Source organism: Manis javanica, chromosome 6 (genome assembly GCF_040802235.1).
Source record: "Manis javanica isolate MJ-LG chromosome 6, MJ_LKY, whole genome shotgun sequence".
NCBI lineage: Eukaryota > Metazoa > Chordata > Mammalia > Pholidota > Manidae > Manis > Manis javanica.
The window spans coordinates 81,695,105-81,717,599 of NC_133161.1; the positions used below are offsets into that span (position 1 = coordinate 81,695,105).

General features: G+C 33.5%; 1 protein-coding gene across 1 annotated transcript in view; it reads left to right on the forward strand.

The window, feature by feature from the left end:
• Window positions 1-20,258, forward strand: part of LOC118972986 (cadherin-related family member 4-like) — a 105,538-nt gene extending 85,280 nt beyond the window's left edge. Inside the window, exons 17-19 of the mRNA XM_037021451.2 lie at window positions 1,769-1,910; window positions 2,089-2,342; window positions 20,124-20,258. Coding sequence (XP_036877346.2) covers window positions 1,769-1,910; window positions 2,089-2,342; window positions 20,124-20,258 — 531 coding nt within the window. The remainder of the gene's footprint in view (window positions 1-1,768; window positions 1,911-2,088; window positions 2,343-20,123) is intronic.
• Window positions 20,259-22,495: the final 2,237 nt, after the last annotated feature.

Below are 22,495 nucleotides of genomic sequence, written 5' to 3' on the forward strand. Positions count from 1 at the left end.
TAAAATATATTGCTTTTGTAACCAACATTTTTCTTTAAAATGTTTAAAATATGTTCAGGTCATTAAAAAAATACTCTTTGATTAGCAAGAGGAACCTATTTGGGATTTTAATAAATTTCAACTCAAATATGAGGAAGTTATGAAACACATAAGAAAATTTCTTAAACTGGAAATGTTTTAAGGGTACATAAAAACTGAACCATCATTTAAAAGATTAAAAAGTCCTCTTGCAGTGACTTCTCACCATTCCAGAACATCTTTTAAAGAGTAGAAGGGACTTTTTATGATAACACAGAATAGGTTAGTGTCATAATACTATAAACTCTGGTTATGATTATGTACAAAGCAGTATTAAATTGAGAAACCATATAGAACACAGGTTACAAGCATGGGTTCTAGAGATGCTTGTTTTTGAATTCCAGTTCCTATACACTTATAGCTGTCTATGCTATTTTATTTCTTTTCACTTTCTGTATAAGGATAATAATATTACATATCATGGGGTAGTTATTATTACTTAAGCAGCTGTGAGAAATTGTGAAAGAACAGATGCTCTCTCTTTCCCTTTCTGGATTATTTTTGAAGAGGGAGACTGAGACTAATGGTGATTCATTTTCAGGGAAATATGGTTATCAAGGCTTTAATTTTAATGGTATTTGTAATTAATTAGTAGACCAGAACTTAAATATTAGTAAGGGTCCTTTATGGCTTCCAATGGGCATTCTAACAAACCATGCTACATTGCACTGGGGAGAGAAAAAAAAGAGGGTAGAATTTGCTTTGCAATCTCAGGTGGCTTCAAAGGAACTGACTTCAAAACAAAGGCACCCAGGGATGTTGAAGAAATATTACTAAGGAAAAGAAGGAAAGCATAAATAGAATTAGGCATTTCATTTTCTTTAATCAAAAACAAAATGGTTTCATTTCACATTCCATTCTGACAAATTGGTAGTCTTCATTGAGTACTGCTTTGAAAAAATCTCTTGAGATGATATTTATATTCTTCAGGAGAGTGGATGGATTACAATATCTGTTACAGGTGACAAAAGGGGAGGTAGTGGTAAGCAGCTCATCAGACATGTTTCTATTCCAGATTATAGAGTAAAAGAACCTTAAAACTGGAACATTCCCGGAGATAATTCCCCTTTCAATCTAATTGTTAGAATCTCCCACATGTTTGAAATATAAGTCACATGGCCAACTAGATAGTGAGTTTCTTCAGAACAAAAAACTAGGAAGAACAGGTTGAATTTGCAAGCAAAAAATACTTGAGTCAATAAAAATGATTATTTCAAACAAGTAAAGTTCTCCAACAGTGAATATGCTTCCTTTTAGGTAGTCAGTATCCCTTCTGAGGAATTGTTTAAGAGAAGGCTTGGCATATTTTTCCTGAATTAAATGGAAGTGATTAGAATAGATAATTTAGTTTCCAATCTATTTTTAGAATTCAATAATCTCATAACTGTTTCAAGTAACTTAACAGTATTACACAGGAAATAGACATTTATTAAAAATTAATTCCTCATTCAAAAAGTTCAAAATAGAACATGGACTATACTGCTGGATAACCCCAAACATCAAAGTTTCTTTAACGAAACACTAAAATGTAGTCTTCAAATGTAAGTTCATTATGATGAATTGTAAAAGTATGCTTGAGCAATACTGTGAATGTGAAAATAATGAGTAATAAAAGTTAAACCAGTAACTGATTAGATATGGCAAGATTTTTAACACATACTCTAAAATAGATAATGTCCTTGTGTTATAGAATATGAATGATGAGCCTCCGATATGTAACCCACCACATCTGGAAACTCAGATTAATTCTACAATTAAGATTCCTTTTATTCAGCTCAACTGTTCAGACAAAGATTCTCCACAGGAAGAGCTGAGCTATTCAATTGTTGGAGGTAAGACATGATTTCAAATAAGTCACTCCTATGCTATTTAAAAGATGCCCATGTGAGATATTTTATAACTGTTGGAAAGATATCATGATATTTTTAAATAAGAACTTAAGTGAGACAATAGAAATAATAGAATATATAATGTAGTTTTATTTCTGTTTTATTACTTCATCATTCTCAGGAAATACAAATAATCAATTCACACTTTGGAGACAAGGTGTTGATCCTCCTTCTCTGGCCACCACTCAGAATTTCCACTATGATGTGTATCAAGGGACTCAGGATCCTATGACTTTCCAGCTACTTATTGAAGTTACTGATGAATTAGGTGGGAAAAAAGCTAGTCAGCTGTCAGCCACTACAACAGTCATAATTCATGTGTTTCCTTGGACCACACTGCAGCCAACTTTTTCCACAAAAACAACTACAGCTACAGTAAGTACTTGATGATGAAATATCATTCTAAAGTAGTATGAATTATTAATAAACACAGAATGTATTTGGGAACTCTTATAAGAGTTATACTTATATTTTGGCAATGAAAGACAACAATGAAACATTTACTTTAATACATTAGAATTCATACCATCAAAATTAGGAAAAATTATTGTAGCTATCAGTTATTATTTTGAGTCAAGGCAAATACATCAATGTTAATAATTTTTATAGGCTCTTGTGCTAGTATTTAATTTATATTCTAGTAATTCGGTTGACTCTCATCATAGTATACTTTTCGCTATTAAAATGAAATTTCATGAAGGTTTTCTTATATGCATAGCGCCATATAAGGTTTATAAAAATACATGGCATTTGTTTCCTTTAAAGGTATACAGTCTCACTGGAAGACAGGTGTTCATTTAGGCTAATTTAAATATATAATAGACCGTGTCAAATAAAAGTGAAATTATTTAACTTTGAGGTTGAAACTAAAGTAAGTTTATTTGGGCTGCTATAGTAAGTTCTCCATAAATAGAGGAGGGAAAAATAATGTAGTTCTTCAAGAACAAATATTCTTTTTCTTTTTTCAAGTACATAGAAGAAAAGCTTTGTAAGGAGAAGGAGTAGAATTACCCTGGAAAGAATATAATATATTCTGGAGAATGTTGAGAGAGCAGTGAGGCTGGGGGCTAGATTTGTGTCAGGAAAATGACGCTCACTGTGAATATGTAAAACATTTCAGCATGGGACATCTTGAATGTAAAGATGAGAAGTCTGTATGATTAAGAAGACAGAAATTTATAACATTTTCACAGCAGAAAGACTCACAGCACCTCATTAACATTGCTAATGTGGAAATAAAGACAAAAGCAATGATGTGATAGAACTGGTTTGTGTGGAATATGCTGTTTGATTTCAAACAGGTGGAGTTTAAAACAGCCAAGTAGATATTCATATCCTGCCCTTACTAACATTATTATGATGTTCTCTATATAACTGAGCTAACAAAATGAAAGATATTTGAATTAAAATAGCCATCTGTTGAACAAGTCACAGAAAATTCCTCCCATTGCTTGACTTCACAGTCAAGAAGTTTTGCATTAGCTATACAAAATCATCATAATGCAATTTGAATATTCTTGATCCAAAGAAAACAAAAAAATTGGATTACAGTGGTGTAGGACTGGTAATGCTCCCAAGAGCCTAGCAGAAGGAAATTAAAATTCTCTTCATGGGAAGGTAACAGTATCCTAGGCCTCCAATTATTTCTAACAATTTTTCAATCCAGTAAACACTACATGATTAAATATAGTCAGGCACATGAGAAAATAAGATGCCATAACCAAGAGGCAACAAAACCACAAAAAGCAGAAACAGATTCACAGTAATTTCAGAAATTTTTAAAAACTAACTGTAATATAATTATGCCTGTTAAGTTCAAGAGATATAAACCAAGTTTGAAATTTGGTTTGGGGTATTGGAGACTATGAAAGTAACATAGAATATTTGAAAATATATCAAATGCATCTAGAAATTAGAAAAAACAATTAATGAAATTAAACTTGATCATATTGACATACAGAACATATAAACACTGTGTCTGACAATTATGAAATATATGTTTTTTGAACATTTACAAAATTTGATCATATATTAGGCTATAGAGCAAGTCTCAACACATTTCAGTTAATTGAAATGATGTTTGGTATTATCTGTGATCTTAAATATTTATGCTAAAGATTAAAGTGAACAGGTATTTAGAGAATTCACTATATCTTCAGAAGACAAGGGAATAGAAAATATTTTGAAATGGATAAATGAAAATACTGCATAATAAAACTGTGGGATGAAGTTAAAACAGAAGTGAAGACAATGTATTTCCCCATAAGTACCATTTTAACTTCATCTCCCAAATTTTAGTATGTAGTATTTTTGTTATCATTCATTTAAAAATATTACCTATCTCCTTAACACTTCAACTTTTCCCTCTATGTTATTTAAAACTGCACTTCTTATGAAGTTAGAAATAAGACAGCACAATGAAACTCAGAAATTTTTAAAATAAAATAATGAGATAACTAAAATTAATGAAATAGAAAGCAAATATATATAAGCAATGTAAAAATTGATTATGTGAACATAATAATAAAATCTACATTACTCTGAGGAGGTTAATAAAGACAACAGTGAAATCATACTATACTAATGTCAGGAAGAAAAAGGGAATGTCCTTAGGTCTTGCAACTCTTCAGAAAAAGAATCCTAAGAGAATACTCTGAAGGATCTTGCCAATAAATTTGATTTAAACAAATCAAGGTGAAAGAATTTACTTTATTTCCAATATAAAATACAGTAATTAAGACAGGAGGGCAGAATAGAGAGTTCAGCTAATAATCCACAATAACCATGAACCTATGATTTATGTGAAGTGTGGCACTATAGAGCAGTGCTAAAAAGATGATGGGTTCCGTAAATACTGTGGGGCAATTGGCATGTACAAGGACAAGATAGGAATGATCCCAAACTTAAATTAGGTCCAGATGGACAGTAGACTTCAAGTGGCAAAAATAAGCATATACATTAAATTTTAGAAAGAATATAAGAGAATACCTTAATAATTTGGGGGTAGGAAAAGATTTATTAAATAAGAAAAAAAATACCCAAAAGAAAATTTTTAGAAAATTGAATACATTAGAATTAAGAAATTCTTATTATGGATGAAATGACAGGCTATTTGACTTTGTGACTTTTGCTTCAGAAAAATTTAGTGGAAAAGATTAAGTGTAAGCAAGTTTAAACAAAAATGGGCATAAATTGGCAATCACTGAGATTGTGTTATGGATATCAGGTGGATTATTGTACTTTTTTTAAACTTCCTTATATACGTTAGGCGTCACAAAAAAAAACTTGTGTAATAATTGAAAAGGAAATAATCCCAGATGCTTATAAACTTTGCTAAACTATTAGCATTTAATGTGCAAATTTTTCCACAAATAATCCTCACAAACAAAATAGTCTCACTTACTTTGTAGCCTCACTAAAACTGTCTACTTTGGAGCTTTTAATAATATATTTTATACAGTCAAAACCTGCAATTTATTATTTTAAGCATAAATATTCTCCTGGTCACTCAGTAAATTAGCTCTTAGTCTCTTCTCCTACCCAAGGATATGTGACCATACAACTTTCTTTCACATTCTACAAATATATATTCAAATCATTTGATAAATCAAGTAAATACTACATAAGACCTAGCTATAACATCAGTAATACTGTAGGATTTTACAGCAACATTTCAAACAGTTAAAATGTATTGTTTTCCATTTCTGGCTCAATATGAACCTCATCTATCTATTCTAAGTCTTTCTTATCTGCTGGATCTTGCTCTTTTGGGAGAGATCATTTTAGCCTGTACCATGGTGTAAAACAATCCAACGTGTTAACACATGGATTTCTCCACTGAAATCCCTGATTAATAAAGCAAAATCTAGCAAAGAAGAATAGTTGTAATAAAATATAAAATACAGAATAAACAAATTCTGCAGCAAAATGTGAAAGGATTTTTAGATTTGTGGTTTAGTGGAATTGTAATCCATATAATTCTCTTGGCAAACTACACTAAGCTTGCTAAAAGCAGCAAACCAATTAATGCTACCTGGAAGTGATTACCAACCTGTGATTTAGGAATGTACTCCCAAGGATTGTGACAAATGGTCTGTACTATTCTACATAAGCCATATCAGCTTTTATGTTTATACTTGTACCTAAATAACACACACCTATCTACAGGGAGATATATGTGCCTCTCTTTTCAAAAAGTACTATTAAACCAGAAGTAACCTTAGAAATGCTATAGTTCAATTAATCCATTGTGCAGGAAGAGAAAATGGTACCTAAACAGGTTATTTATAACTTCCATTTTCTTGAGAGTCAGCAAACACACACACAAAAGCACCTGCTTATCTTAAGATAGGTTTTAAAAAGCTAATGTTTCTAGAGGTTTATTTAATATATTACTAGTAGCTATTATTTATATTTGAGTGTTATAAAATTATCCTATAAAGATAAAGATCACCTATCTCTCCAGATATTTGTCTAATTTTCAACTGCATTGCTTGCCAAGCTTTGTGCTAGTTGTTGGAGTACAAAACTGAATATGTCAGAGAAAACCCTTCTAGTTATAAATAATAGAATATCCAACTCAAAATACTGAATCCAACTTAAATAATGAAAATTCAGGTTTAGAAAAGTAGTGGGAAAAATTGGAAGATTTCTGTACATCATCCTAAGTAATATGAACTTTATCTTCCAATCAGAGAGGACCTAAAGAGATATTTCAACAGAAGGGTGATAAGATCAGCTATATCTGATAAGTGTGAGTGATTTTTTGAATAAGTGTTAAGAAAATATTAAAGGAAGATTGGTGAATGGAGAAAACAGTATCCATGAAACCAGTTGCAATCTTTTTTTAATAATCCATATGAAAGAGGTAGGCCTTGAAATAAGGCAGTGATACTTCATGTGGAGGTTAAGTACTACATGTGAAATATACAAACACAATAGAATTCACAATTTACTGTGTTGGAAATTTGTGTACTATATCGTGGGAAAGAGAATTTCTCTTGGGCTTTAGCTGTTATTAATAGACTGTAGGTTTTTTTATTATAAGGCAGATCTAATTTAGAATGTTGAATGAGATACGAAAACTTTAAAACATTTCTAAGTGGTTAGAATATACTGCCAGAATTTTATCTGCTTCTAACATATAACTATAAAATCCCATTGCAAAAATAGAACATTCTTAAAGCTAGACTGCTAACAATGTGTGTCTATGAGTTATAAAGAAATTAAGGCCTGGGAATAAATAACTTAAAGTAGTTAAAAATAAATTCAATCATATTATAAATATGATAGGAGACATACATGTTCAGCATGAAATTCACGTAAGTGTATATTATTTTTCAAAATATTCTTCTAGGCTCTTGAAAAAAAATAGGGCATCCCATAATTGTAATCTAGTGAAGAAATTCAATAAAGACCTCTGCGTATTTTACAGTATCAACTATGGTACTTGATAAGTTAAAGGAAAATGCCATATGCTATATGAGAGGTATGTAATTGGTATATGGGCAATGCCATATAATATATGAGAGGTATTCTTAACTGGTGGTAGGAGGGATTCATGAACTGTTGGAGAATCTGATAAAAGCTATGGTTTCTCTCTTTCTTCAGAATAATATACACATATACTCACAGGTTGTAAAACTCAACATGGAACTCAGATTAAGAAATCCTCCTGACTGAAAACAAGGGTTTATTAATGCTTCTGAATTTGTAAAATAATGTTCCCAAGAACAAAATATATTTATATTATTATAAAGTAAACAAAGCAATATAAACCACTAAAATAACTGTAGAGAAAACTTTACATAATACATTCCTTAAATATGTTAACTCTTAGCATGCTGTTACAGATAGTACAATAGGTAAAATAACACCTTGAAGCTTAGAAAGGAAAATAGGAAGAATTCCTTTTATCTTAAATGTAGAAAGACTTGAAGAGGTTAATAATAAATAAGCCCAACTCTAAACTAAGTAAAATAAAAAGAACTGCTGTAAATTGTCTCCTTATTAACATTTGTCTTTGAACCCCTACCTGCCTATTCAGAGGTCCCTCTCAGAGCAGGTAGAGAAGAAGAAAGAAATTAAGTCATGTTTCATGAACTGAATTAAACTTGTCCAAGTCCAGATCAGCTAAAGAGACAATGAGGTAACTGGCTAGACACCATTTCCTGCAAATATAATCCCCAAAGAATTATGAATCAAAATTCCTGAAACTATCAGCATGCAGCAAATTAAATTCCATAATAAAAAGACAATTAATATCCATTTTCAAAATACAGATGATAGTAGAAATCTTAAATCATACTAATTTATAGCTATGTTTTTTTTACTCTGACTTGAGCATAAATAGTGCAGAGGGTAAAAGTAGAAAGGAGAAAGTCTCTATAAATAACTGTCTAATCTTTTCATCCATTTATCCTGGTAACCTATCCATGTTTAATGATGTGTATCTATACAATGAAGTTTTTTAACCAACCGATGATGACTGAAAAAGGGGTATTCAACGCATAGAGTAACAAAATAGGAATTGTTCAGTGTATTTCATTTAATCTGAATTTGAAAACTAATTCTGGGGATATTACTATGCTTCGAGATGAAAGGTATGTCTTTATAACTTTTCATGTTTTCTACACCATTGTGCTCACTGAAGAGGCATATTACTTTCCAAGGCTGCCTTTGACACATCAAAGATCAATTATTTACTAGCATATACCTCACAAGATAATTTCCAATTAAATATGTCTCAAACTTTGTTTTCATCTGGTAATTTGGAACAGTGGGGTGTAGGAGCTGGCTTGTTTAAGCTAATGAGAGTCTATTGTTAAATATTCAGAAATTTTGTGGTCTGGTTGTAAGCCTGTAGTAGCTTGAAATTAGTTATGGTGGTTATATTAACCCTACAGAAATTGGTACATGCTACACACTAGGATACCTATGTTTTATTTTGTTTTGTTTTTGCTTTTTGAAGTTTACCAGCACACTATTGGTCTGTCCATCTTATTCTTTAGTAGATATAGGAGGGCAGAAGAAATTTAAACTGGGTCGGAATAAGATTTAAGAGAGATTAGTAAATACTTATGTATGATAAGTAAACATTTAGCTACTCAAAAATGAAAGAGAATTTACTTTGCTTTCTCAGCCCTCATTTCAAAGGATGAAATAATAGAGCACTATACCCATATTTTTATAGGTCAGAGTATCCATAGATGACACCAGCACTTTCTGCTGACCTGGGTTTAATCTTCACATTTCTATCTATTCAAAATTACAGAAGAAATTAAAGAGCTATGTTATTTGCCATGGGCTGTGCTTTAACACCCATTTTGCCTTGTATGCTTAGAAAGTGGAGCTTGTTGTGGTATTTGTAAGATCACCCAACATCTCCCACCCTTGAACTAAATTTCTCTTGTTTTTTTTTGACTTTTTCTAATATGAAGAAATAATACACACTAGTAATGGTAATATGGTCACTAATTAATTACCTATTAAATGTTATAAATTTGCATAGGTATATTTATTCTTCATAGCAATGCTACTATGAAGCATTGTTCCAAACAAGAATTAACTTGTCCACTTTAAGTGACAGTCATGATTTCAGCCCAGATCTGTTTATTTCCAGAGGCCATGTTTTCTCCACTATTTCACTAGTACTGTATTTCTTAAACTTGATTGATCTGTGCAAGGTATGATGTTTGTGTTTACCTCTGTGTGAAAGAGCAATAAAAATTCCCTTTGGACCTGTAGAGAAGATGGATATCTTTGATTCCTATCTTGAGTTATTCTGTTATTGAGCTTCTATCTATGAACCATCTTAAGTTACAGACATGGGAACTAAGTAGCTAAGTCACCATTTTTTCTTCAGGTGTGGCTAGGCAATAAAGTTTTGGCAACCCTCAAAACATTTTACTTTATTCTATGTTTAGAAGTGACATGAATTATGTAACTGTTGGGGCATTTATTTCCATGTTTTTTATGTGCTACAGTTATATGCCTATAAGAAAACAAGAAAACAGACTCTATGAATACAGTGAGAATCACATTTTACATTCATGTATTTCTTGGTCTTTGTGTCCTTCTGACTCCCAGTAAGAAATAGACATAAAGTTACAGAAGACTTATGGAATGAATTATTTAAAAGGTGTAGGCAGAGGTAGGGAAAACCAGCATGGCATGACTCTGTCTACCACTTCCTAAGCAGATTACATCCTAGAAAACTGATACATATTTCCTTTTCTGATTCTACTTGACTATGCTATTGCCTAAAGTTATATGATACATCTTCCTGAGCAACTTAAAGGAAGAGCTAGGGTTTATTTTTAAGGAAAATAGTGTCTTACCTAATTAAAAAGAGAAAATGACTTATATTAATTTCTTGATTGGTGGCTTATATGCATTAGGAAAGAATACACTTATAAACACCCTTCTTCATATAGTAAAAATATAAGATTGTGATTTCATCACATGGACTGAAATTCATACATGGAAGTCCCCAAAGTTGTGATACCATTTCCAGTTAAAAAAAACCTGTAACTATCTGTTATATCTGAGTTTCTTTATGCAAGAACACTAAATCAAACTTTTAAAAAAAGCTAGGCAAAAGTATAAGTATAAAACACTGCTCAGATTCATGATATGTATTTAGAAATTTTTTCATGTGACATTTCACATACTTGAATATTTAAGTATATTGATATTAATTTAACACTATTTCATTTTAAAATAAAACATAATTTTCTTTGGAAACAGTATAATTGATTTATTTTGAATTTATATATAAATTACAGATAAATAGTGTATTTAATATTCTACAAAATATAAGGCAAGTCACAAGGACTTTAAGAATAATAAAATGGTGAGATACAAAATTAATACACAGAAATGTGTTGCATTCCTATACACTAATGATGAACTAGCAGAAAGAAAGAGAAATCAGAAAAACAATTCCATTCACAATTGCATCAAAAAAAATAAAGTACCTAGGAATAAGCCTAACCAAAGAAGTGAAAGACCTATACTCTGAAAACTATAAGACACTCATTAGAGAAATTAAAGAAGATACCAATAAATGGAAATAAATCCCATGCTCTTGGCTAGGAAGAATTAATATTGTCAAAATGGCCATCCTCCCTAAAGCAATCTACAGATTCAATGCAATCCCTATCAAAATACCAACAGCATTCTTCAATGACCTAGAGCAAATAGTTCTAAAATTCATATGGAACCACAAAAGACCCGAATAGCCAAAGCAGTCCTGAGAAGAAAGAATAAAGTGGGAGGAATTACACTCCCTGACTTCAAACTCTACTACAAAGCCACAGTAATTAAGACAATTTGGTACTGGCACAAGAACAGACCCATAGACTAATGAAACAGACTAGAGAGCCCAGATATAAACCCAACCATATATGGCCAATTCATATAGAATAAAGGAGCTATGGAAATACAGTGGGGAAATAACAGTCTCTTCAACAACCCATGTTGGCAAAACTGGACAGCTACATGCAGAAAAATGAAACTGGATTATTGTCTATCCCCATACACAAAAGTAAACTTGAAATGGATCAAAGACCTGAATGCAAGTCATGAAACCATAAAACTCTTAGAAGACAGCAGAGGCAAAAATCTCTTGAATATAAACATGAGCAACTTTTTCCTGAACACATCTCCTTGGGCAAGGGAAACAAAATAAAAAATGAACAAATGGGGCTACATCATGCTAAAAAGCTTCTGTACAGCAAAGGACACAATCAGCAGAACAAAAAGGCATCCTGCAGTATGGGCGAATATATTTGTAAATGACATATCCAACAAGGGGTTAACATCCAAAATATATAAAGAACTCATATGCCTCAACACCCAAAAAGCAAATAACCTGATTAAAAAGTGGGCGGAGTATATGAACAGACAATTCTCCAAAGAAGAAATTCAGATGGCCAACAGGCACATGAAAAGATGCTCCACAGAGCAAATTATCAGGGAAATGCAAATTTAAACCACACTGAGATATCACTTCACACCAGTTAGGTTAGCCAACATAGAAAAGAATAGGAACAACAAATGCTGGCAAGGATGCAGAGAAAGGGAGACCCTCCTACACTGCTGGTGGGAATGTAAACTAGTTCAACCATTGTGGAAAGCAGTATGGAGGTTCTCCAAAAAACTAAAAACAGAAATACCATTTGGCCCAGGAATTCCACTCCTAGAAATTTGCCCTAAGAATGCAGTTTCCCATCTCAAAAGGACATATGCACCCCTATGTTCATCACAGCACTATTTACAATAGCCAAGAAATGGAAGCAACCTAAGTGTCCATGAGTAGATGAATGGATAAAGAAGAGGTGGTACATATACACAATAGAATATTATTCATCCATAAGAAGAAAAAAAGCCTACCATTTGCAACAACATGGATGGAGCTAGAGGGTATTATGGTCAGTGAAATAAGCCAGGTGGATAAAGACAAGTATCAAATGATTTCACTCATCTGTGGAATATAAGAACAAATAAAAAACTGAAGGAACAAAACAGCAGCAGACTCACAGAGCCCAAGAATGGACTAACAGTTACCAAAGGGAAAGAGACTGGTTAGAGGGGTTGTAGGAAGGGAGGAAGAAGTGGAATCAGGGGCATTACGATTAGCGCACATAATTGTGGGGGTTCACGGGGAGGGCTGTACAACAGAGAAGACAAGTAGTGATTCTATAGCATCTTACTATGCTAATGGACAGTGATTGTAATGGGGTATATAGTGGGGAACTTGATAATGGGGGTAATCTAGTAACCACAATGCTGCTCATGTAATTATATATTAATGATAACAAAATAAAAAAAATAAGAAAAACCAAAAAGAATAATAAAATGGGTAATCAAAGTGAGACAAATAACTGATTAAAAAGACTTTACTTCCCTAAATAAATTGTTTTTGCTAATGGTCCTGTCTTTAATTCTAGGAAAATTAAAGTTGCGCAAACAATTACTTTGAGTTTCTGTCTTTACACTTTTAAATTATTTTTCCATGGTTTTTTTTTTTTGGCATTTATTCTCATTTGTATAACATAGTTATTTAATTAGCACCTCATATATGAGAGTGAGTAAGAAGCTTTAGTAGTGATATCTTAGTAAAAGAAAAAAAGAGTTAATTTTTTAATAAATATGAATGCTCAGGAAATATTTTGACAACATCACTTTTTAAATTCTTTCACCATACTCATTCATTCATAGTATGACCAGGCCTTCTAAAGAAAAGAAAGTAAATTTTTCAAATAAAAGTTTTGAAATGAAAGAAATAATATCAACATGATTTCACATAGATTCTGCCTAAACAGATTTACATAGATAATAAGCACCCTTAAGGCCCAAGCTGTGTAACAGAAAGAGTGTGGCCTTGGAAATAAGAAAGATCTTGGTTTGAATCCTAGGTCTTCCACTCAACAACTGTTAAAAAGAAACAACAGGCCCAAAATGGAGTCATTTGTGCTAAGCCCCACATCAGCAAACCAAGGTTAGTATGTAACTTAATTGCAGTTTCAGTCCTTCCCAGGAATGTAATCTTAACCAGTCAGTCTGGAATTTTCTGGTCAGCATAATGAAGTAATCTGCCTGATAGACCCCTTCCATTCCCAAAGAAAGATGAGGTAATATGCTATTTCCTTGACTCTGTCCCCATCTGCCTATAAAAGGCTTACATTTTGTAAGTTCCTTGGAGGTCTTTACTGTTTGCTAGATGGATGCTGCCTGATTCACAATGACTGAATAAAATCAATTTGATATTTAAATTTACTTATTTGACCTTTGTTTTTAAACAACTGTGAAACTGGGTTATTTACCACCTGTGAGCCTCAGTTTCTAATCTATCAATAGGGATTATTCAAAGCTACTTCAGAAGACTCTCCTAGTGCAGTACCCAGAGCATAGGAGGTAATACGTAGTATATTATATTAGTTATTTTACAAATGTTTATTAATTGGCTGAAAACACAAGAACAGGTTGTTTGAAAACATTACACATAAATGATGGCTGATAAGGTTATCAACCTCTAGAATTTGCCTCTCCAAAATATGGCTCTTTGGCATAAGGATTATTCGACGTTAGGCTGAATACTTTTAAGAACTAGCAGACACAGGGAAAGCTCTGCAAACAGAGTGGAAGTTACCTATGCTCCCCATTTGTAAAGTGCTTCCGTCTCAGGAAGACTTAGGAGGACTGACTCAGAAAGTACAAGGATGAGGAAGATGATCAAATCTCTAGAAATGTATCAGCAGAAAAGGCAAAGACCTAACCTTACCTTTGCTGATTGTGCTTTCCCTGCTAGCCTCTCAGCCGGCTCTCCCACCCACCAACATCTTTTGTCTTTAGCTGGAGATGGTATTTAAGACAGTGGTATGGGTCATGTCCAGGAGTTACTCAGTTTTCCTGGGCATCTCTCAGGGATATAGGAGTTATACATGTTATTAAACTACTGTTTTGTTTTTTTTCTGTTCATCTGTCTTTTATTACAGAGGAAGCTGAGCCTAGAACCTGGATGGGTGGAGGGAAAATTATGTTTCTTTTTCTACACTCTCCTTCTCATTTGCAGTTCCTGACTATGGGGGAATTTTTTTCATTAACATACTAATATTTTTAAAAATGTATTTGATAATATTTATTACTTTTTATAATACTTTCGGCAAATGGGAAAAAATACCCACAGCATTTCTGTTTCAATTACCAGTGTCTTACCACTAAAAATTACTTACGTTCTATAGAAATCTGGTCTATATTTTACTTGAAGTATTGATACACAGCATGAGAAGCAACTATTACATAAAATTGCATCAGAATTTCTTATTGGCAGACTTGTTCAATGAGAGTTAAATAAAATAATTTAAAAGTCAGAAGATCTATATAAATTGTGCTCTGCTAGGTTATAGCCTTGCACATCTGCTGTGACTCTAATACCCAATGACAGAAGACTTCATGACAGGGAAGAACATTGCTATTGTCTTTTTTGTAACATATAACAAGTTAAGTAATTAAGGTTATGAATCAAACCAAATTAACTGCACACAGCTGTGAGAAGCTTAGTACATGAACAAATAACAGATGGGAAATTCTTTTGTTTTCACTGGTGATTTACCTAATGGTGAGATAAATGTCTGATGACATACATAGTCCAGTGTCCTGTCAATCCTTAGCCATTTATTTCATCACTCCTTATGCTCGTGACACGGAGGAGTAACTGCTGAATTTTTCAACTATAAAAGTATCATGGTTTCTGCTTAAGCAAGCCCATAAGCAATACAAAAAACGTTTCAACCTATATTTAAAATGTAAAATAAAACAAGAATAGCTTGCACAGTAATATAGACATGATCTAAAATGATTTGCAGAAATTTTAGAATATGATAAGTAAATGAAATGTCAATAATTTTCCTTATAAGATAACAGTTTACTTAATATTTTAATAGAACTTCCTACCTAGTCATGAAATTTAGGCTTATAAATCTACCAATAGATAAAATTTTCACATGGTTAAATTAAAAAAATTATGTGATTTAATCAAATTCAAAGTTTCAACTTCTTTGTTTACATTCAAAGGAGAAAACTGAGAGTCTAGGAGTTTAGGTAACTTTCGCAAAGTCACAGACTTAGTAAGTACTAGAAGCAGGAAGAAATGGTTGAGGTTTGAGCAATCTTCTGACCAGTGTAGAGTTAGAGAAAAGTGAAATAATGTGAAAAGATCAGCAGGAGTCATAAAATATGAAGACTTATAAACCACAGTGAGCATATATAATTATTTGCAATTAATCGATTACAAGTCATTAAGACAAGTGCTGCAAAGAAAGAGTAAATAAATATATGGTAGGTAATACAGACAACATCACAGATTATTACAAGTTTCCAAGAAGACATATTTGAAATTTGTGTAGGTCTTTGATGGGTAGAGTAAGAAGCAAATACATTTAGAAATGGTGGAAAATGGGGGATGCAGGTGTGAAAGTACATGATCTATTACTGAAAGGAGAAGAACTATCTAAGACCATCTAAGGAGGGTTGGCCAGAGGTAAACGCAGAAAGGTAGATATTAGGTAGACTGACACAGGCCTGGAATCAAAGTTGTGAATTTTGGACTTTGTTTTATGGACAATGCAAAGCCTATTTAGATTCCTGGGAATTGTGTAAATGAGTAGTTTCAGGATGAGTATTATACAGGCAGAGTGAAGGACAGAAGGGCTTTGGAAGAAGAATGGGTAGCGAGGCTGGTTAGGTTGATACTGCAAGAAGGCAGGGATGAGTGTCCTTGTCCTTATGATTATTGTCTACTTGGGACCCCCCAAAATTAAAATCAATTAAAACAATAGGTGCTATGGATGCACTGGGAGTATCAAATGCTACCCCCAAAGCCTGTTTTAAAAACTTATTTTGAGTCACCAATTGAAAAAATATATGTAAATGAGAGAGCCAAGCCTGTACATAATACGTATTTAAACACTTTTTTGTGTACATGCGAGGTAGGGCAGGGACATGGGACAAGCCTCATGGTTAACTTTTCCTGCCTATGATGAAAAATGCTGAGAAATAAACAGTATCGTAAGAACAGGAAGGACTCCATCTTAAGGCTAAGATTCCATTTTAAAAAGCAGAGAGTTAAGAAGTAAAATTCCTAACATATTCTCTGGTAATCAGACAGTAATCAAACAGCCCACCTTAAGGCAGGGCGAGCAATCTTAACTGATATGTTCCCACTCTTTGAGGGTAACCACTATCTTGGAGAAGAACGGGATAAGTAAATCCCTAGTGTTAGGTTTATTTAGCAAAATTAGCTGGAAGACTAATAATAGAGGAAAGGAGACATGGTGTCTCTCACCAGAGATAAGCATCTTGAGACCACAAGTCAAACCTACACCCAACAACCTCCCCTCTGCCCTTTTTGAAAGACTTAAAAGGCAGAATCCCCAAACTTTCAGTGTGCCTCATCTCTGAGGACGCCCACACTTTCCTTTCTTCAAATGAGTACTTTCAAATAAAGTTTTCTCACTGCTCCAATTACTGTAGTTTGTCTCTTTGCTATTTCATTTTATTTCCAAGTCTTCACTCTATCTCTGCTTTACTCCTAACAAGTAGGAAGAGGCTGCTAAGAGCTCAGATTTGGGCCTGTGTGTTTCCATCACCTGGGTGACCCAGATGAAACTGCAGCTGTGCGATCTGCTCTTAGTAGCCTACCTGAAAAGCTCCTTTCTTTGGAAAGTTCTCAAAACATAATCTCACTCCATCCTATTCTCTGTGGCTCCCCCAAATCCTGGAGTGGTAGGGGCGAGTCCCCATGCCATGCAGATCCAAGCAGACACAGGTAACCCAGACTTCAGGAGTTGGCAAGAGAATCTGCCCAGGCAGAGAACTTTCCCTCTTTCCCTCTGCACTTTCCTGTTCTCTTCTGCCCGCAAGGCAACTGGCATTCCCTGCTGCTCCTGCTTTAATGAGTTCCTTCTTTACCTACCCTCATCTGACCTGTTTGAGAATTCTTTCTTGTCCAGAGTCAAGAATCCTTACCCATCCAGGCTGGGGTTTCTCCTCATGCTTCACCTAGTGCACAGGGAGACACCTCTCCAGATGCAGCTACCAGGTAACACATGGACTACTACAAGGATTAGAATAGCTATATGTATTGCACAAAGGGTGTTGCAAAGATCAAATGAGACATGAAAGCTCTTGTAGTAAATGTTATGTAAATACAACTCAGTAATACTATATTTAATCCCTGTAGAAAGACTACGCTCTTTTTACATAATTCCTTAAAAAAAGTAATATTGCAACTGTGGGTAAAATTGCAGTATTTCCAGAATCTCTCACCTGGCCTTAGTGCATCTCCATATCAGTAGGGAGGAGAGAAGTAGTCCATCTTCATATCAATAGGTGATTACAAGGGGGAGAGAGGACCCGAGAGGTTGGGTGGGGTCCCTTTTTGCAGCTGGATTGCAAGTGACACAGGCAAGCAGAAGTGGATGACTGCTTGTAAGCAATAAATGAGATTCTCCCACTTTATTTCTCCCTTTGACTGATTTTGGTTTCAAAGATATTTTTCCCAGGGCTGGGAACATATTCCCCCACCCCGGAGTTACATAAACTCATCTTAGACTTTGAAATATTGAAAAAAATAGATGTGGCTTTCTTTTTTATAGCTCTAGATATTTTTGGTCTGTGTGAGGGAGAGAAGCAGGGCAGTAAAGACAGAGAATAAAGAGGCTGCAGAGTCTACTGTTTTTCTCAGGCAAACCAAGTACAAAAAGTAAGGATGAGTCTTCCATCTAACCTGTATGCAATTTTCAAATCCCTTTAATTAAATTTATACAGCTGAATTCCCATGAAAAAATTATAATTATTTTTCTGTGGTATAGGAATTGATTTTTTTCTCAAGACTCTCATAATATCCTCATTTTCTTGGGAGACAATATTATTTACTGGAGAGAATGTGGTCTTTAGAGACACACAAACGTATATGTGACCACCAGTTTTGCCACTTAGTAACTGTGCAACTTTAAGTAACACACAGAAGCTCCCCGGACTGCATTCCCCAATTGTAAATTGGAAGCAATGAACACCTATCTATCTTTTGGGATTGGCATTAAAGGAAACTGAAATAACATAGCTAAAATGCTTAGCATCAATCATGGCACATAGTGGCTGTTAAATAAATGCTACTCCCACCCCTTTTAGTTTCAAAGTTTCAAATTTCCTTTATATGGTGATCCTGATGCCCATTGTTTAGGTTTTGTAAGTGTTCAATAAATATTTATTGGGAGAGAGAGGAAGAAAGGAAGGAAAGAAGGAAGGGAGGGAAGGAGGGAGGGAGAGAAAAAGGAGGGAAGGAAAGAAGAAAGGAAAGGAGAAAGAAAGAAAGCTAGCTCACTTCACAGTTTTAGTCCACGAATCTCTTTTTTTATATTAGTAGTGGCATTCTTTCCGAATATGTTTGGTTGGTATATTTTATCTTAATGAGCTGAAAATAGAGCTAGGTGATTAAGACATCACCAAATTGCCATCCTTTTGGTCTGTTTATCACTTGTAAATACAATATATTATTTGTTTAGGAACATAAGGCCACAATATTTCAACTGACACTGCTGAAACTTGGTCTGGTCTTTTTATTTCTTTGTCCAGACATGCCCAGATTGTAGTACAAAACAGAATGTGTTGTCATGTTATCTAATCCCAACAACTACCAAAATTCAATAATCAGGATTCCTCTTACTGACTTATATAAGTAATGCTGTTTCTCTTCCACTGCTGCTGGTGTTACCTTGTTTGCAAAGATCTATCTTCCTTTTTTGATTTCTGTGAAAACAACCCATGACTGACTTGAAACAATGGTACACCTAACGGCTGTGTTCACTAGATGTAGCCTATCTTATGCTGCCATCTGCTGGTAATGTTGCTCAATCATGGAAATTAAAACCTACGTTAAACTATATAACCAGCTTATTATTAAATGGTAACGTTTTAGATGGGAGCTTATCTGAAAAAAAAAAATTTCTGCTTTTATGATAGGGAACAAAAAGGGCAAAGCCATTTTTAAAAATAATACTTCGTCCTGTTCAGAACTCTCTGATTCATTCAACCGGTCATTTTGCCAAAACTCATTAATATCTTATCTGTGCCAAGAACTCTACAGAATCCATATCTCTACAGATAAGCAATAATGTTCCTTATTTAATAGGCTTTTATTTCCCAGAAGAAGAGTCACAATTAAAGGAAATAAATGTGGTAAATTATTCTACATCTTATAGTAGAAATCCAAATAAAAATATGTGGTAATTTCTTTTCAGATATAAGGTTTACAAAATCATGATGGAGGATAACCCTGGTTGGTAAGTGAACAAGCCTTCACCAGTGGTTCACCAAGACAGGAAAAAGGTGTCAAGAGGCAATATTATGAACAAAGACATAGACTTCTAAGGAAAGACATTTGGTTTTGGTGGCAGAAAGAGACGTTAATTTATTATTCCTTATAACTTGTTATGTTTGTGTTCTTAAAATTTTTTCAGGTATCAGGTGATAATCTCATTTTAATATAAGAAGAAACAGTGAAATGTACAAAACACTCTACTCAGCATATATAACTCATTTTTATCATTTGTACCACTATAAATACCTAAAAATATTTATTATGTTCCTCAGATTACCACTTCTGTCTTAATAAAGATTTCATATTATTGGAGCCCTGATAACTGGATTCCTGCAGTGCTAACTATAACAGGAGTTCTTTTCATGATGTGTCTCTATGCTGTTGCATGGTGCCTCTTCAAAGAGTAAGATTTGAATTGCTGCTTCTATTTAACTTTATTCATTAGTCATTAAGTCTACCAAAGATGTTTTTAAAGGCCACAGTGGAATCGGAGAGAAGAAATTGGGAGAAAATTAATTGAGCACCTATTACTTCTATGTTTTACAAATGTTAACCTTGCTGATAATCACAACAAAAGTGAGAGACAGGTCATAGCATCACTGTTTTAGATTTGGATACAGGATGTTAACCAAGAGCTTGTGGTTCAAAACCAATGCTCTTTCCCTATGAAATGGTTTTTCAAATTAAAACCATTTGTTTGTAAAAGATAGTAAACTAAGAAAGTGTAATAAGTGGGTTTAAAAGTCTATGTTATACTCATTTTCCACTCTCTAATGCATCTCTGATGTGATATCCTATATCATGGAACAGGATGTACAGATATGCCATTACCAAGAAGAGCTTCACAGAATTATATTGCTACACCACAGGATCTGTTAAACTAGGGGCTTCTCCCTAGTATTCCAATGCCGTCAACCATATTCATAGCTTTTTTTTCCCTTCTCAGTACTGAAATGGCATAGTAATCTCAAATATCTTTAGCATCTAAGGAGCTGATATTTTTTAATGGAAATTGTGTCAAAATAGTTTAAAGATATTATTTTCATTTTCATATGCAGAATAAATACTTATTAATTGGCATTTTGTTTAGATTGTATTTATTTATTTACTTACTTTCTTGTGCAGGGAGTGTTAACCAGGAAGCCCAATGCTATTTGATTAATATGAAAGCAGATAATTGATTTTGACAGTTTTGGAAATTTTAATAAAAAATAAACACTCAGTTTCTTTTTAAAAAACTTTATCTGCTTTTGTTCCTTTATAGTTCTCCTTCCTGTTCAAGATTTTTTCCCTACTGTCAGAAACATCAGCAGATTGATCTAAGTCTTACTACCAAGGAGCCTGGGCAAGTACCTAGGTAAAAGACAACTTAGTGCTTTAAAGAAAATTTTAGGCTTTAAGATTTGAGTCCTTAACACATCATTAAATTTCAAGTTTAGAGCCATAAAATACATACATCAATTATTTCAGATGCTGATAAAGCATTTGAAAAAATTCACGCATTTGTGATAAATGCTTTCAACAAAGTGGGGAGAGAGGGCACATACATAAGCATAATAAAGGCCATTTACAACAACTCCCGCAGCTACTGTTGTATTCAGTGGTGAAAACTGAAAGCTTTTCCTCTAAGATCAGGAAGAGTGCCCAATTTTACCACTTTTATTCAACATAGTACTGGAAGTCCTAGACACAGCAATTAGGAAGGAAAAATAAATGAAAATCACCCAAATTGGCAAGGATGAACTAAGACTGTCACTATTTGCAGGTAATATGATACTATATACAGAAAATCCTAAAGACTTCATGAAAACACTATTAGAATTAATAAATGAATTCAGTAAAGTTGCAGGATAAAAAATTGACATACAGAAATACATCGCATCTCTATATTCTAATAATTAACTAGCAGAAAGAGAAATAAAGAAAATAATTCCATTTACAATTGCATGAATAAGAATCAAATACTTAGAAATAAATTTAACTAAGAAGGTGAAACACCTGTACTCTGAAAACTATAGGATGTTGATGAAAGAAACTGAAGTTGACACAAATAAATAGATATGCCATTCTTATGGATTGGAAGAATTAATATTATAAAAATGTCCATATAACTAAAGCAATCTACAGATTCAATGCAATCCCTATAAAAAATAGTTTTCCCAGAGCTAGAACAAATAATCCTAAAATTTGTATGGAACAACAAATAGACCCCAAACAGCCAAAGCAATCTTGAGATAGAAAGGAAAACTAGTTGTATCACACTCCCTGATTTCAAACTATACTAGAAAACTATAATAGTCAAAACAGTGTGGTACTGGCACTAAATAGACACATAGGTCAACTGAACAGAATAGAGTCTAGAAATAACCCCCTACTTATATGGTCAGTTAATATCTGACAAAGGAAGCAAGAATATACAATGGGGAAAAAGTCTCTTCAATAAATGGTTTTGGGAAAATTGGACAGCTACATGCAAAAATTGAAACTGGACCACTTTCTTACATCATACAAAAATAAACTTCAAATGAGTTAAAGACGTAAAATATAAAATCTGAAACCATAAAACTCCTAAAAGAAAACAGGCAGTAGACTTGGACATAGGCCTTAGAAATTGTTTCTTGGATATGTCTCCCCAGGCCAGGGA